At 39.1% G+C, this 18,194-nt stretch overlaps 1 protein-coding gene across 1 annotated transcript in view; it reads right to left on the bottom strand.

The window, feature by feature from the left end:
- Positions 1 to 773: 773 nt before the first annotated feature.
- LOC106878644 (uncharacterized) overlaps positions 774 to 18,194 on the bottom strand; it is a 122,998-nt gene continuing 105,577 nt past the window's right edge. The window contains exons 13-15 of the mRNA XM_089341806.1: positions 15,536 to 15,737; positions 12,843 to 12,973; positions 774 to 10,793 (exon numbers count right to left, since the gene is read on the bottom strand). Coding sequence (XP_089197932.1) covers positions 4,060 to 10,793; positions 12,843 to 12,973; positions 15,536 to 15,737 — 7,067 coding nt within the window. The 3' untranslated portion in view covers positions 774 to 4,059. The remainder of the gene's footprint in view (positions 10,794 to 12,842; positions 12,974 to 15,535; positions 15,738 to 18,194) is intronic.

Below are 18,194 nucleotides of genomic sequence, written 5' to 3'. Positions count from 1 at the left end.
ATGGCAGGCTATGATTTATGAGAACTTACTGCTTATTTTTAACAAGGTGACTTCTTTGGCTCCAATACTCTTTAGAAGAAGATAAATTGATGTACAACTACTGGTTGCTAAGCTTCACTTTACAGAAAGGGAACCATTTCACACCATAAGTGACCAAGTTTCCTTACCTGATAAATCTAAAAGCAATGAGGGAGCCTCAACACAGTTGTCCTGAAATTGTCTAACATAGCAGTCAAACCTCCCTCAAAGTCATCCTTATTACGTTAATAAAACAAGGAAAGGATATATCAGGTGATGTAGTCCTAGATACGTCTAAAAAGATGTGAAAGTCACAACTGGAATGCTGGACTGGTCACAGGTCTGCTCCACTAAGGACGAGTCGTGTCTAAACGTGTTGCCAGTAAAATGTCTAGTGCTGAGAAAGTACAGGGGGGATAAAGAAAAAGCAAAACATTTTCTTATGGGGTAGAAGTTATAGAAAGGAGACAAGTCCCAAACGAAACAATAAATGACCACAGAAGTAAAAACACACATGTACTAACATACATACACACACACACTTTAAAATCTTATATCAACATTAGATGAAAAATCCACGAATCTGAAATGTGTAAAGAGGTATGTTAACAATCAATGGACTACAACTACACAATTGCAAATAGACACACACAAAATATGCACACATATGCGTGCATGTGAATATATATACGTATATATATATGTGTGCACATACACACACATGCACTCTGACATAATAACATACGCACAAAAAATAAGATGATGTTTGGTTTTTATTTAAACGTTTTAATTATGACTTTTTTTTTCTTTCTCCTTCAATGCTTTTGTAAAGTGTTTCAAGATCGAGGGGGTAAGGGGGAGGAGGGGAAAGGGGGAGAGAGAGAAAAAACTCTGACATCTTCAAATACAGATGTTTATAGTCCAACTTTCACAATGCATTGACACATGAAATATGGTTCTTGTTGGGGGTTGGGTGTTCCTTTAACACACACACACACACACACACACCTTATCTCTCTTCACAACACTTGTGTGTGTGTGTGCGTGCGTGTGCGCATGCATGTGTATGTATCTATGTTTAAGCCTTGTATATGTGTGTGTGTGTGTGTGTGTGTGTATAAAAATGTTGTGCATTGTTAGGAATGGGTAATGCAGAGAGGTATAGTGACACAGAAAGAAAGATTAGATGGGGGGAAGAGCTCTATTGTAGTAGTGATAATGATGAGAATGGGAAGGAAGAAACTATATATATATTCATATATTCATAAATTCATATATATATATATATATATATGTTATACCATATTGATGAAGACAATCCATGGCGCTATGGGCTTCACAGAAAGGGTTCTTGTTTGAATTTTGTTTTTTGAAATGTCTCTTTATTTGTTTAGTTGGGTTTTCATTTTTTTTTTATCCTCTTGTCAATAGGGGAAGAAAAAAAAAAAGCTTAATGTATTGATATATCGAATAGTTGTGCAGCCTGATTATCTGTGATGTAAGGGGAGTGGGGGAGCAGAGTGTGGGATGGGGCAAGAAGGAACAGACCAGTTAATAATTTGTCCAAATAGGTAGACGAGTGGTGGAGGAGGAGGGGAGGGGGGAAAAACAAGTTTAATGACCAAAGAGAGATTGACAAGACAGGTACATAATGACAGACAAATTTTCAACAGAAATGGGGGGAGGGGAAAAAAAAAAAAAAAAAAAAAAAAAAAGGTTTCAGGGCTGAGGGTTTAGTTTTTGAAATTTGAGTCAAGGAGAGTGACTGGTAAACAAATAAATAGGCCAATCTATCGGATGAAAAACAATGGATACAGTTTGGAAGTTTCAATGTTGCTTGGTTTCTTTGTTTTATTTTGTTCTTTCAATTCATTTTCTTTTCGTCTTTGTGATGAGGAATTATTTGTTTGTTTGTTTGTTTGTTTGTTTCATATCTTTTTTTTTGTTTTTCTCGCTTTATTTCTTTCCATATTTTTGTTTGTTTGTTTGTTTTTTTGTTGTTTTTTTTTTCTTTTTGGCTTTTTATTTTTTTTCCTAGTTTCACAGAACACTTTGGCCATTTCAATGAGGCAGAAGAATAATGAAGATAGCGATAGGAAGAAAAAAAAAATGTTTTTTTTTAAAATTAAAAAGATTGTGAGAGATGGAGAGAAATACTTTGACAGAATGAGGCATGTTCACATCAAGCAAACCAAAAAAATACTCGCACATACATAACAAACAAGCTAAGAGAGATATCCATGAAAAATAATCCATTCGATTGAGTCACAACTAATCCCATAATCATCTAGAATGTAGTACGCGAAGAGAGAGAGAGAGAGAAATTTTCAACTTGACCCTTATAGCAAAGGCTTGTTTTTATAACAAAGTATCTGTCTTTTACAGAGAAAGAAAAACAGGAACACAACCACATACCTATGAAACAACTGAGTCTTCAAAATACTATATATATATATATATTCTTCACCACTCACAGTCAGGGTATGGCCAGATTATATACATATTATATATACATACATAAGATAGCTACCTAAATTGTGCCAAATATCAGACATTTTATATATACATATATATAATATATATATGCACATACACAAACGCGCACGCGTGACTTTAGCTCTCTGAAACATGATGCAATAAAGTGTTCCCTCGATGAGCTGTTGTGATTGAGCATTCAACTGCAACTGGAACATCAAATGCAGGGGTTCCAAACAACCACAAGTGTAAAATGTACAGGGGAACAAATGATATAAACTTGTGTTTATCGTAATTTCTCCTACACACATACATATATATATATAGATGATATATATATATATATACACATAGATGGATAGACAGAGGGATACATACATGCATACACACACACACAATATTTGCAGGCAAAAAGATACTAGATATCCCAAAAGTGTACATTATCGACCAACTTTGAGCTGACTGGAGGACATGCGCCACACCCCTAAACTACTATTTCTACAAAGGTGATCCTTCTTTCTACAACAGCAGTCTGCTTAAACAGACAAGTCAACTGAATCCATTGTTTCTGGTGGGCAAACAACAACACAGCAAAACCCTCTCCAAAGGGACAAAGAAAGCAGCTAGCCATTAAGTAAGGGTCAAGATGACTTCCAAAGTGAACAAAAACATCTCTGGAAGGATCTAACAGAGAAAAATGACAAAAAAAAAAAATCCTTTTTTAAATGAAATCATAATAATAACTTTGACACTGGCATGGAGCCTCATTTTATAGAGGAAGGGAAATTTGTGATATTCATGCCTTTCCCTGAGGCATAGGTGACATAAATGAAATGGTTTGCAAACGGGGAATCAAAAGCGAACCATTTCTACAAAATATGCAATGATTACAATACAAAGTGTTAGAAGTATCTGACTGTCTGCCAGGTATTGTCTAAACTGTACTTTGTATTGCTTGAGGTATGCATCTGTATGTATGGAGTAAAAATGTTATGTGTGTATGATGTATGTATGAGTAATAATTAATGCTTCATATGGGTGTGTAAGGGTCTCCTCTTTTTTTTTTTTTTAAATCATTTGAAATTGAACTAAACCTATTATCATAAACTGTTTGTGATGCCTGAGGGTAGCAATATTATAAGTTGTGATGCCTGAGGGTGGTGTGTTATGGGTTGGACAATAAAGTGTGAATATCTCCAAGGGATCTGGAGGGATTGTCTAATATCCAATCAGCTTCTAGAATCAGCTGGCAGACTTTCTTTCAATGAGCAATGTCAGTTAAGCCCCAAAAGAGAGTATACACATTTGGTTTGTTGGTGCCAAGTGTAGGGACCAATTTAAAAGAAAATAGCTGGCATGGACTATAGAAGGGTGTTTCTGCTCTTTTCTTGGTCAGAGAATTTTGGAAAGAAAAGGAGTTTAAAAAAAAAAAGTTTTAAATAAAATAAAATAAACTGCTTTCACATCCCAATCAAAATTATTCTCCACCAGTCACCCTAATGCTGATTGATCAGAAATGGCAGAAAAAAAAATGATAAAAAGTTTTAAAAGAAGATCAAGATGATATCAAAACAATAGTTTGTAATACCTGGGTGTTTCTGTGATGTCTTCAGGTTTGCCACAGAAAGGTTCAGTGACCTTAGGTATACTGAGACCATATTTTGTTGCTGTATGACAGATTAAGTCTTTGCTAGGTGGACGATCGCGTGGTGTTAATACCAGAGACTCTTTGCCAGCGACTGGCTGAGGACTGGCATTTTTGAAGTGATCGTCCTGTCTCTCAGAGCCTATACTTTCATTGCTACCCACATTAACTTTTTGAGATTTCTTTGGAGCTGCTTGGTTAGTCTGGTTGGGTTCACTAGTGTCAGCCGACTCCTTTTCTTTTGATGAATTTCCAGATGATTTGCTTGATTGTAAAACACCTGTTTTAGGGCTCACGGATAAATCCAATGTTGTTATGTCGGAGTTAAAGACATCATCTTCAGCTGCTAATGCTTTCTTACCCTGTTCTACTTCTTCACCAGATCTACTGATTTCTCCTTGCTTAGAAGTGGTGATACATTGCCCACCATTCACCTCTTTTTGCGAACTAACATCATTGAGCGGACCTTCTTCACAAATGGTATTTTGAGATCCAATATGCAAATGAGACTCAGTTGTGTTCTTAATTGATTCTGAAGCTGCTTTAGAAACCCCATTTTCCTGATCTGCAGTTTCGGATATTTTCTTCACAGTTTCCTTTCGTTGTGCAGATTCTACCATTTCACTGTCACATGTAACACCTGTCTGCTTTGCAGTAGTTTCTTCCGTTTCTTTGTTCAATTCACAGATCAATTGTGTAGTCTGCAAAACTTGATGTTCAGTTGATTTCTCTGTCTCCTCTAAATTCCCACCCAACTCAATTCCAGGACTAGCTGGTAGCTTATTTGCAATATTTTTAAGCTCAACTTCTGACTTCTCAGTTGTGTCTTTGTGACAAACCTCTGATACTGTTTCTCTCTCTTCAATCAGAGTATTTTGTGTTTCTTCGTTGTCTATTTTATCCATGAGATATCCTACATCCGTATCAGCTGCATCACAATTGGAATAACTATTTAATCTGTCACTACTGGTTTCTTCTGGGCAATTAAGTGAATAAATGCCAGTCTGGTAGGGACCAGGTGAAGTATTAGTTTGTTCTTCAGCTCGACTAATTTCATCTTCAGTGCAATTTGATGACTGATTGCTCACTACAAGCTTACTATGAGCTTGAGAAGTTTCTAGTTGATCAACAGATGCCTTTTGCTTGCATTCAATACGAAACTGTACATTAGGGAAACCTTCAATTTCACTTGATTCTTTTTGTTGGTTGGAATTAATGATGGAGAAATTTCGAATAGTGGAGTTAAGAGGAACAGCAACTTCCAAATCATTATTATTATTCTCAGGTTTGCAATCAACTTTAGATTTACTACCAGATCTTGCACGTGGAATGAGCTTCACAACAGCTGTTTTTACAGCATAGGGTGATTTCTCGGTAGGAGTTTCATTTTTCCAAGACAACAATGTTGGAATGGGCGGAGACTTGTTTTCTGCAGCTTCATCTTGCTTCACAACTGGTACTATTATATCACTGGTTGGCTCTGTTTCAGAACCACCCAACGATGTAAGACTAGGGGACTTGGCTGATTCACAGGAGCGCTGTGTCTCTACACTAGACAGAGGGGTCTCGTAGATCGAATCTAGAGAAGTTTGAGACAGGAAGTTAGGCTGAGACAAAACGCCGTCAGTCGAATCGAGCGAGACGTCATCAGGATTCCCGTCAACTACTGGCAGAGGTGCATTTTCTTCAGGGGATAGTGGCTGGGGCGGAGATGTATCACCTTTTTCAGAAACAGGAGGAGAAAATAATGCTAACTTTGACATAACATCATTGTAGGTTTTCTTAAAATCATCAGAAGAATCTGTGTATGTGGAGAGCGTTGATAATTTAGCCAATGTCGCTTGATGCAACAAAGACAAACTGTTCATCAGTTTTCCATGGTTCATTGCAACTGCACGTTTTCTGCGATGCCTCGTAGTCAAGAAAGCAACACCTAGACGTTGGTTAGGAGTGAGGTTTCTTTTACGTTTGTTCTTGCCTCGGGACTTTATTTCGAATTCTTCTTCGTAGCTTATGGTTGCATCTTCCCCTGAACTAGAATCTGTATTTATCATTTGGGAGTAGCCATCGTCGTCAATCGACATAAGCAAACCAGTGTCATTGGACTCATCAAGAGATCCTGCAATAGCCACTCCCAAATATTCATCTTGAAAATAGTCACTAGCTGGTCGGTCATAGAACATGCTACCAGAATGCTGAGTGAACAGAGAAAGACGTCCATTATCATCACTTATTGGACTTGAATAACTCATTAGAGGTACTCCACCACGATATTTATTTTTATCAGCTAGTTTAATTCTTTCCCATCCAATATTCTCAACACGGCCAGGTATTTTGTTACCAACACAACTACGATGTGGAATACCATCACGGGTAGCAAGGAATTCACTGGCCTTCACCGTTTTACTTGGCAGCTTTAACTTCTCCAACTTCACCACTAGAGACCTCTGGTGTGCTCTTTTGTTGACAACAAGACAACAAACATTTCCGGAAGAGGCTTTATGATCAAAGTTATCATGGCTGTCATCGTCGTCGTCGTCATCGTCACCATCGTCATCGTCATCTGCGTCAACATCATCATCATCATAGCCCTCTGAGTGAGGATCATAGATATCTGTGAAATCCATTGTGGAAAAATTCATGGTGCGTTTTGAACCATCTTGGCTTCCGTTATCAGAACCCAGTTTTCGCTTGCGCACCTGCTGGGAATCTTGGCTGTTTGAGGAGGATTGAATAGAAGAGTTAACAGTGAAACTTTGTCCAGTTGGTGTATTACTGGGTTGCCACAGGGATGAACCAGATGTTGGTGGGGGATCATGAGGTGAACCAATGTTAGTTGGAAAAGGAGACTGATTATCTTTACAGGAACTCAATGGACTAGGTGAAGAATTGTTGGAGGAACTTGGCCTGACTTCAAGTTCTGTTATGTTATCAATTTTGGGGTGAGCGTCAAAAGTAGTATCAGCAGTTTGTTGAGGGAGACTCATAGTCAGATTAGTGGGTTGCTCAGGGCATTGACCTGGACACAGTTTTACTGGAGGAGTGATATTTGTTGCATGTGAGGTAGGGAGCTGGCTATTTTGTGTATTAAAATTATTATTGTTACTACTACGGTACTTGTTGTCAGTGATGATGCGAGGTCTTGCTCCTGGGAGGGGTGGCACAACATTGTGTTTGGGAAACGGGCGAGTCGAACGCCTAACATGCGTGGTTTTCACAGGCGGTAACGTGTTTTCAGTTGCATTGGAAGACTGGATATTGGCTATAGGCGGCGAATGCAGAGTTTCTATTAACACAGGAGTCTTGCTATGACTTGTTATTTCTGATGCAGAGGATGGGAGTAAATACTGGTTATGAGGAGTGGTGCTGGGTAAATTCTTGTTGTAAGGTAACTGAGAAACAAGGGAGCAGTCTGTGTATAACGAAGAGTCGGACAGCAAATCACAAGAGCCCTTCCTCCTGTTAGTCACACGTACTTTCCTTCGCCGACGTTTTTCTTTTGCTTTAGTCAATTTAATCTTGACGTTAGACCTTGCACGGTTCCGAGGATTCTGGGATAACATTCGTTCATATTCTAATTGAAATCCCGATGGAGCATTTTTACCCATTCCTTTAGCACTCATAGGAAGCAATTTCCTATCCACTGTAACATACTTAATACCAGGTTCATAAGAAGAAACTGGTTTTGGCTCATTCAACAAACCTGGCAATAAACCAATTTTAGTCGATATACTTGGCTGATCAGATGGAACCATATAACCAAAACGTGAACACGCTCCAGGATAATAACCTGTCTCTTTAATTTCCTTCTGAATTCTTTTGATATCTCGTTCCTCCAGCTTTGGAATCTTTACCAGCTCTCGACCAATTTTAAGCAAACTATAGCGGCGAGCGTCCATTGGGTGCATGCGAACAATGCAAACAGCATTCTCTTCAGGAATCATTGATTTTTGGAGAAGTTTAAGCCGTTTGTAGATCGGGGTTGGCACATGGAAAGTGTAAGTATACTGCGATAGTTGGGAATCCACAGGCATAGCTGACATAGATTTAGCCATAGTAAAAGAAGACCTTTTCCTTCCACGCTTGCTCTTTTCAGGTGGTGCTCCAGGAGGCAGAACAGGCTGTAGTTTTGGAGTTTGTGAAATAGTTCCTGGTTCCACCTTGGGATTCTGAACATAGCCTTGGTAAGTTTGGTAAGTATCCATATACCTCCAATAAGTGGTGTTCCTATAATTTTGACCTGGAGGTCCAGGGTGCTGATTCCAAGATCTACCTTGTTGATAATATGATTTACCATATGACCAGTTATCCGCTTCACCTCGCTTCTTTTTTAAAGCCATACGGCCCTGTTTAGGCATCATGACATCCTGTGTGGTGTAATTTGGTTCAGATATGTTGTATGAGTGGGACCTTTCATGCCCCTGTGTAACATGATGGCCCTGAGGAAGATTGTGAGTTTGCATCATGTTATGACCAGAAGATATGCTATGACCGGACATATTGTGACCATGAGCACTGGGAGGAGAAGTAGCTGGACTGTGACCTGGTGGCGGAAGTTGAGGTGCAGCGGCTAAGTTGTGAGAGGGATGAACAGAGTGACCCTGAGATATGTTGTGGACTTGTGGGTGCATTGCATGGCCATGCCCATGAGGAGTGACACTCCGGCCCATAGTGTGACCTCCATGAAGGCTCGTTGACATATTTGGTGTCAAAGCACGCACTTGAGTCACGTGCTGGCTTTGAGACATGTTCACAGGAGCGACATTCGGCCTCGATGGCATATTGTGGTTAGTAGGGATGCTATGTGGGGGCATATTTGTAGGAGTGAGAGAAGGACCAGGTGATATTGCTGGCATATTGTGTCCAGAAGATGACAGGTTACGGTTTTGTATATTGTGTCCAGGTGTCATGTTAGGAGCGGAGTGTAAGTTTGATCCAGAGGGCATGCCTGAACCTAATGTCATGTTTGAAACAGGAGGCATATTTGATCTCGTCATATTCTGTCCAGACGTTAACGTTTGATTGGGGGGCATGTTTGGGCCAGATGATATGCTTGGAGCAGAAGGCATATTTGAACCAGTCGACATACTTGTACCAGATGGCATACTGGTGTTGGCTGGCAAATTCCCACCAGGGGGCATAGTTGGACCAGCAGATATGTTGTGCAGAGGGGTAACATTGTGAGATGGTTGAGTACCAGCACATTGCCATGCTCTGTTCGGAAAAGCTGCATAGTCATAACCGATATCATAGCCTCCGACACTAGACACCATCTGTTCCAGGCTGGCTATCGCCGAGTGACTGCGGTTACCGCTTTGGTTACCGGGGAACGACATAGTCAGCGACTGGTAACTGGGTGCCTCTTCTTCACTCGTGACAGAACTACAACGTTGTGGGTGTGACGTATTCTTGTTTGAGTATCCTGAAGAAATGAAGGAGCCCTGATTTGATTGGTCAACAACACTCTGGTGCCGGCTACCTTCAGCAGAGGTGAAAGAATCAGAGGAAAGATCAGCACAAGAATTAAGAGAAGGGGTTCCAAATAAATCTTCATGGCTTATGTTAATTGAGGACATATGTTTCTTTTGTGAGTTACTACCATCTAATGGAGTCAGTGAAGCATTTCCAGTTTCCGATGGGGGATGATTTGAAGAATCAACACTCGAACGACCTTCGGTTGTCTCATCTAACTTTTCTATGCTTGACATCTTTTCAAAAGTCTCCATTGTAGTATCTTCTGAAGAAACAGGTTTTGGAAGACTCTTAAAAGGGTCAGGTGTAGTACTGGCACCCATACTTATTGATTCACTAGAATGTGTGGAGCATCGGCTGATACTTCGCTGCAATGACTGATGGGTTGAAAGATCGGCTGGAATGGATTGCTTTGGGCTGTCGTTACAAGTTAACAATTTGTGGAAACTACCCTGGCTTTCCTCGGGAGGAGGCAACGAAGGGGTCTGGTTATACATAGAACTACCTGATCCTTGTATTCCGACATTTCCAGAGAGTGGAACGGGAGATCGGCTTGATTCGAATCCATCACGAGAATAACCGGGGGACGGGGATAAATGGCCAGCAAAGGGGCTGTTGTGTGGATCTGAAGTGTGCCCACTGTCAGATGTCCGTGAGCGTGAATAGGAATCCGGACTATATATGTTCGTCATGTCATAAGGAAATGAAGCAGGGTATTGATCAGTGCTGGATTCACTTAATGTAGCAGCTTGTGAGGGATGATTTTGGGGTTGCTGATTGGCATATGGACGGGAGAAGCCTTCTGTCATGTAGCTGCCATTGTTACCATGCACATTACCGGCCCCAGCGTAACTGGAAGGATCAGCACGTGCTGAGTGTAAAGAGCGTGACCATGCAGGGTTCCAGTGAGATGATTGCTGATCGACGCTAGGGACACCACTGGACATATCCTCACGAAATGCATGAGTATCCCATCGGCGATCATAATCCTGATAATTTGTTGGACTTTGGTAGGCCTGCATGTTGGAACCGGAGCCAAGGAATCCAGGGTCATTTTGGAAAATAGGGCCATAATTCGAAAAACTTGAAGCCTGTCCCTCAGAACTTACTGGGGAGGGATTGTTGGCAGAGCTGATTACAGGGCCACGAGGACCCATTCGTTTGCGGATCTTTGGTTGTTCATCTGTAAAGATAAAAGAGATATTTTATAAATAAAGATGTATACATGTGCATAATTAAAGAATTAAAGAATAAAATACCAGCAATGGAGATACTAATAGTTTAAAACCCTTTTGGAAGCAGTTGCACACCTCAACGTTAGTGATAATGGGATTTCACAATGGTAATCACTCTGAGGCAACAAAGGAGCCTTTATGTAAGAAACAATAACCAAATAGGGAAGGAAAAATAACTCAATCTCCTTGGCTGTGTGGTATGAAGCTTGCTTTCCAACCACATGGTTCTGGGTTCGGTCCCACTGTGTGATATCTTGGGAACGTGTCTTCTACTATAGTCTTGGGATGATCAAAGCGTTGAGAGTGAATTTGGTAGATAAAAACTGAAAGAAGCTCGTTGTATATATGTATACATCTATGCGTGTGTGCATCTTTGTCCCCTGCCACACTGCTTGACAACTGGTGCTGGTGGAATTTATGCCTCCATAACTTAGTGGTTCAGTAAGAGAGATTGATAGAATAAGTACCAGGCTTTAAAAAATAAGTACTGGGGTTGATACATTTACTCTTTTACTTGTTTCAGTCATTTGACTGCGGCCATGCTGGAGCACCGCCTTTAGTCAAGTAAATCGACCCCAGGACTTATTCTTTGTAATCCTAGTACTTATTCTATCAGTCTCTTTTGCCGAACCACTAAGTTACGGGGACATAAGCACACCAGCATCGGTTGTCAAGTGATGTTGGGGGAACAAACACACACACAATATATATATATATATATATATACATATATACGACGGGCTTCTTTCAGTTTCCGTCTACCAAATCCACTCACAAGACTTTGGTCGGCCCGAGGCTATAGTAGAAGACACTTGCCCAAGGTGCCACGCAATGGGACTGAACCCAGAACCATGTGGTTGGTAAGTAAGCTACTTACCACACAGCCACTCCTGCTAAAAATTCAAGGTGGTGCCCCAGCATGGTCAGTCTAATGACTGAAACCAGTAAAAGCACTTAAACCAGCCATATCTGGCCTTTCACTTTTAACCTACAATGTCATTCTAAAAAAAAAAAATACAATGACATCCTTGCAGCCATGAGATAATGCATGATTACTCCAAAACATGAATAAATAAGTATTACATTTGACAGAATAATCTGAAAGCTAAAGGGTTAAATCACATTCCTCCATCTTACTAAAAGACACATTAGATAACGTAGTTTTAGGTTCACAGTGAATAAGTGATAAGACAGGATGGTCACTGCTGGAATGCCTTCAATCAAAGGTCTGCTCCATCGGGTTGATTTGGTGCTAAACATCAACAACCATTCAGCATCATTATGGCATGAATTCTGTGATCTTGGAATTTTTCTTTGCAATTTTATTCCAAATCTTTTACTTTCCTTCATCTAAAATGTTCTCATTTCAGTCATTGGACTGTGGCCATGCTACGTTACAGGGGCGTAAACACACTAACTCTTAACTGGTTGTCAAGCCTATGTGAGTGGGGGAGGGAACAGGCAAAAAGACACACATGACAGGCTTCTTTCAGTTTTTGTCTACCAAATTCACTCAGAAGACTTTGGTTTCTCCAGGGCTATAGTAGAAGACACATGCCCCAAGTGCCTCAAAGTAGGACTGAACTAAAGACGATATGATTGACAAGCAAACTTCTCAACCAGAGCTATGCCTGCACCTTATATCCAATTCCTGAAATATTGGGTTGTCCAGAAAGTTTGTGCAGATTTGCAGTAGCTTACCTTCCGACTTATTTGCCATGAAACCACCTCAGTTCTGGGAAGGGTATTTTCTAGTTAAAGGAAAGATAGAGACGTATTGTGCAACAAAATGGTTCATATGTGGTTGATTAAAAATTAAATGGCAAGTATTTATTGACCTTTTTCTTTTCTTTAGAAATCGGCACAAACTTTCCAGACAACCCAATACATTTAAAAAGTTATAGTTGTTTTGCCAAACCAGTCTGCATTCATATTGGTTTTAGAATTTAATCAAAACAGAATTATAATAATGAAATGGTTAAAATCTAATTAATTACCAGCAGGTTTTTCATCAATTGGCCCATCAAACTGAGGGATAGTTTCTTCATCAGATTCGACATCCAAAATGTCATCACTAACCATTTCTTCATCCAATGATTGAGAAAAATCATCTGATTTGATGTAATTGCTGTAAAGACAAAACAAATCAATAATGTGCAGAAAATAATTTTTCAGTGCATTAGGAGATTGTATCATATACTGGTTTCAGTCATTTGACTGCGGCCATGCTGGGGCACTGCTTTGACGGGTTTTAGTTGAACAAATTGACCCCAGGATTTTTTTTTTTAAGTCTAGTACTTATTCTTTCAGCTGCTTTTACTGAAACACTAATTTACAGAGCAGTGGTGGGGACAAACAAACATAAACATATATATATATTATATACAATGGGCTTCTTTCAGTTTCTGTCTACCAAATCCATTCACAAGGCTACAGTAGAAAACATTTTCCCAAGGTGACATGTAGTGAGACTGAACTTGGTACCATGTGGTCGAGAAGCAAGCTTTTTATCACACAGCCATGCCTGTATTGTCATGAAGTTTATGAAATATTCTGACATTAAGTCCATAAGTCTAAATCAGTTCTTAGCTTGAACAGTCTGTCTCAGTTATGTGATGGGGGAAGTCATAGACACTACGACTCCCTATTTGCTTTTCCTTTAATTCCTACATACCCAAGTAAAAAAATAAACGGTGCACCAGCATGACCGCAGCCACTTGGCTGAAACACATAAATAAATAAATAAATAAAATACATTTGGCAGAATAATCTGAATGCTAATGAGTTAAGGCAGGGTAACAAATAAAACAGAATATTTCTGTGAGACAGCAGACACAGTGCCTTAAATGTCTATGGACAGTGATACTCTGTTCATAAGTGGTCATCTTTGTATTCCCCCATCGTTTTTCTTAGTTTCTAAACTTTAATTCCACTCTACCCTGTTCTCTAGATGACCATGATGGAATAAGTTGCATTGATGCAAACTATTTTGGAACAGACATTTTCTAAGACCTCGTTTATCAGGTTGAGGTATTATCATGGTGTGACATCAACACAATAGATAATACAGCTGCCAAGTTAGTTCAAGGGTCATTAGTTTCTTGGTCTGTTCTTCATATACCCTGTATTGGGACTTTTAAGGGATGCCAGACACTTGGGGACAGTTACCGAAGCTCACTCTTATTGAATAATTGGTAGAAATTATAGTTACTTGTGAAGTAATGTAAACAACACTTTGCATCATAAATCATAAGACTGGGAAAATTTTTTAACTGTCATTCGGAGTGTTTGGCATTAGGAAGGGCATCCAGCTGTAGAAACTCTGCCAGATCAGATTGGAGCCTGGTGCAGCCATCCGGTTCAACAGTCCTCAGTCAAATCGTCCAACCCATGCTAGCATGGAAAGCGGACGTTAAACGATGATGATGATGATGATTAATTAAATCCACTTTCACTCCTTGGAGAATACAATGGTCCAGACAAAGCTGGCTGTATGAAATCTTTTTCATAGACAAAGGGGTGCTGAAAAGTTCTTGGCTTTGGGTAAAAGAAAATACAGGAGAATCAGTTAATTATGATTTCATTCAATATATTTCCCTCTTAGATTCACACACTTATTGCAGTGGTCCTTCAGTTTTCCTAAACCCTGTAAAAGAACTCATTAGGTTGGGCCTCCAACCAGGCTTTCTACAATACTCTTAAAGCTAAGAACTTTTCAGCACCCCCCCCCACTGTGCAGGTTTGTAATCCTAGTTACCAAACATCTTAAATGAAAACAAAATTGAAAATAACTGGGAATTTATCAACAAACAGTAAATACAGCAGTAATAATAAAACTAAATCTGTATATAATACTCTGACCACAATAAGGCGGTGGACTAAGGCAAAATGCTTAGCATTTCATCCATCTTTACGTTCTGAGTTCAAATTCTGCTGAGGTCGATTTTGCTTTTCATCCTTTAAGGGTTGATGAAATAAGTACCAGTTACACACTGGGGTAAATGTAATCAACAAGCCCTCTGCCCCAAATTTTCAGCCTTTTGTGCTTATAGTAGAAAGGATTATTATTATTGCTATTATTAGTATTATTATCATTATTTTTATTTAAGGCAGTGAGCTGGCAGAATCATTAGCATGCTAGGCAAAATGCTTAGCAGCATTTTGTCAGTTTTTATGTTCGGAGTTCAAATTTGCCTTTCACCTTTTCAGGGTTGATAAAACAAATACCAGTTGAGCTCTGAGGTTGATGTAAATGACTTAACCCCACCCCCAAACTTACTGGTCTTGTGCCAAAAATTTGAAACCAACACCCTGAACACAATAACTAAAAAGCAAATCTAATAAATGTATCCTTTTTAAAAGTCATAATTATGTTTTCTTTGCTAATGTTAGTTGTTGGATGGCTCTACAACAAATCATCTATCTTAATTAATATCTAGCCATACATAAGTAGTTTACCTCATACATCACATATATCACCCATTCATCTCAGCATAGCTGCCATGCCTATACACTCCTTTCGTTGGTAGCAGCATCTTAAATACATACTTAATATAATCAAAGTTTTAATACCAGAGGCGACCTTGCCCTAAAATATATTCTATAACCTGTTTGATCTACCAGCAAACACCTCCATTTCAAACAAAACAAAACAGCATGAACAAAAAGATTCCTTTGCATCACAACTTACTGCCTTTCTGCATCAGATTCCAAAGGAAAATCTTCGTCCTTAAAAACTTGGGACATTGTTACACTTTCACGTTCATCTTCTTCTGGATCTTCTAAAGGCTGACTTGAAAGAATGCTGTCACTGTCATTTACAGTTCTATCTTGAGATAGTTTTTCTCCTTGACTAGCCAACATAGATGCTAGTAATTTTGTCAAATCAGTACCTAAAAATGGAAAGAAATATCAATTATATATACATTAACCCTTTTGTTATCGTATTTCTGTTGAAATACACAACCTTTGTCTGGATTAATTTTAGAAATAATGAAGAATTTATTAAAATACCTGTCATTCTTTTAAGTTGGCGTTTGAAACATAAATTAACACGAAACTTTGAAATTTTTGAATTTTGATCACTTTAAAATTGAGAATTCACATCATAAAACTAAGGTTGGTTTCAGGTGGGCTGGTATCAAAAGTCACTGTCAACAACATTCTTGTATAAGAATCATATACATATAATGCTAATAATATAGCCTGAACAGGATAAACTATCCCTATTTTGCAGAGAAAAGTGTAGGTGGCTAGCTGTGGACTCAAACTCACATCCCCGTGAGCCACCTACACTTTTCTCTGCCAAACAGGGATAGTTTATCCTGTTCAGGCTATATTATTAGCATTATTCTGCGATTGAGAATTTAAAATCACTTTAACTTTCTAAGACATCTCAACGCTTCTAAAAGCAAACTCCGTTTGTTTATTTACGTTTGTCGTAATTTGAATTTAACGTATACATATATTCAAACAAATAAAATATTTACACTTTATACTTGTACTGAATCATTTCCTGGTTTTGTTACCCAGTACAAAAGCTTCTTACAAACATACACATCAGTGTGTGTGTGTGAGATCAACAGAAAGGGTGCAGCAAAATTGCTGGTGAGCATGGAAAAGCCAAGGTTTTGGACAAAGTCCATCTTCAAGGTAAAGTAGACAGGAGAGGAAATTATTAAAAAATAAAAGACAGACAGTAGGGTTTTATATCCTCTGTGTTTGAGAAACTGGACACTTATAAGGATTGCAAAACATGACCTTTATACACTCTACAAATATGTACATACATATATATGCTGTTAAGTGGTCCATATTAGGAAAAACATCCAATTCTAAAAAATCCAGACCAAAAATCATGCTAGACATAATGGAGTCAGCCAGTTTATTCTCTTGTTGTGTGTGTCAGATGACAGACAGTCACAGTGGATAACAAAACAAAAGGCCACACAACATGAAAGACTGTGGCTGTTGTCAAAGTGAGAGTGAGAGCAGAGCAGTTTAGATGCCAGCATGGAAAAACAAATGTAAAATGATGATGAAGATGAAGATGATATGCATGTAACAAGTGCAGATATTGTAAAATAAAAACTAATTCTACCTATGTACCTGTTAAAATTAAGAAAAAAAACAACAAAAACTGGATTAGCTTTACAGGTGACCTAATCAAGATTTTCTAAGAAACACTGAAACAGTTTTATATGCTTCCACAAATTCCTTTAACCCTTCAGCATTTAAACTGGCCGTATCAGGCTCAAATATTCTACCCATTTTAAGTATTTCCAAGCCAGATCTGGCCTCCTACACCAACAATGTTATTCTAAAAATAAACAATCACATCGCTGAAGCTGAAGCTTCAAAGCTACAAGACAATGCAAAAGTAATTAAAAACAACGTGAATATATAAGCATCACATTTGAGCAGGCTTAGTTTACCAACTGATGAGCTTCATCCAATTGCAATGATTATATGAATATGGAGAATCTTGCCTCTCAAAATATAGAAACATTTCTCATGGCACCAGCAGACAAAATGGAAAAGGTTGTTGCCCTAAAAGGGAGATGTGCTAGAACTACCACTCTCAACTCACAGGGCTTGCACTTGCAGACAGCAATTAATGCCTTAATAGCAGCAAGCAGGGATACGGTCTGGTGGGGCCAAGAACCCTGGAAGTTTCAACTGGCACCTTTGGAAATGAATAACTGAGTTCTGAAAATTGAAGCCTTTCAGTTTGTGTGTGTGTGTATATATATAGATATGTATATATACCATCAAATGTCTGTCTTCCATGCAGGCATGGGTTGGACGGTTTGACAAGATCACACCAGGCTACTGTGTCTGTTTTGGCATGCTTTTTACAGCTGGATGCCCTTCCTGACACCAACCATTCTGCAGAGAGGACTCAGGGCTTTTTATGTGGCACCAGCATAGGCAAGGTCAATTTTTGCATGTTTTTTACAGCTGGATGTCCTTCCAAATGCCAACCACTTCACAATGTGGAGTGGATGCCTTTTACATGGCATCAGCACTGGCAGGGTCACTAAGTAACTGCAAGACAAGCAATTTTGAGAGAGGAGGGGCATCTTGTGTCAGATGATAAAAGATTAAAGTGAGATAGAGAAACAGATGTCTTACTACAGAGGAAGTACATAGATACCTGGGAGAGAGAGAGAGAGAGAGAGAGAGAGAGAGAGAGAGAGAGAGAGAGAGAGTGAGAGAGAGAGAGAGAGAGAGAGAGAGAGAGAGAGAGAGAGAGAGAGAGAGAGAGAGAGAGAGAGAGAGAGAGAGAGAGAGAGAGAGAAGCAGAGACAGAGGAAGAGAGAGGGAAAGAGATACCTGATTCAAAAATA

This window comes from Octopus bimaculoides, chromosome 25 (assembly GCF_046866305.1).
Source record: "Octopus bimaculoides isolate indiv1 chromosome 25, ASM4686630v1, whole genome shotgun sequence".
Taxonomy (NCBI): Eukaryota; Metazoa; Mollusca; class Cephalopoda; order Octopoda; family Octopodidae; genus Octopus; species Octopus bimaculoides.
Note: the sequence above shows the minus strand (reverse complement) of the source record. Positions and strands in the feature narration are given on the sequence as shown.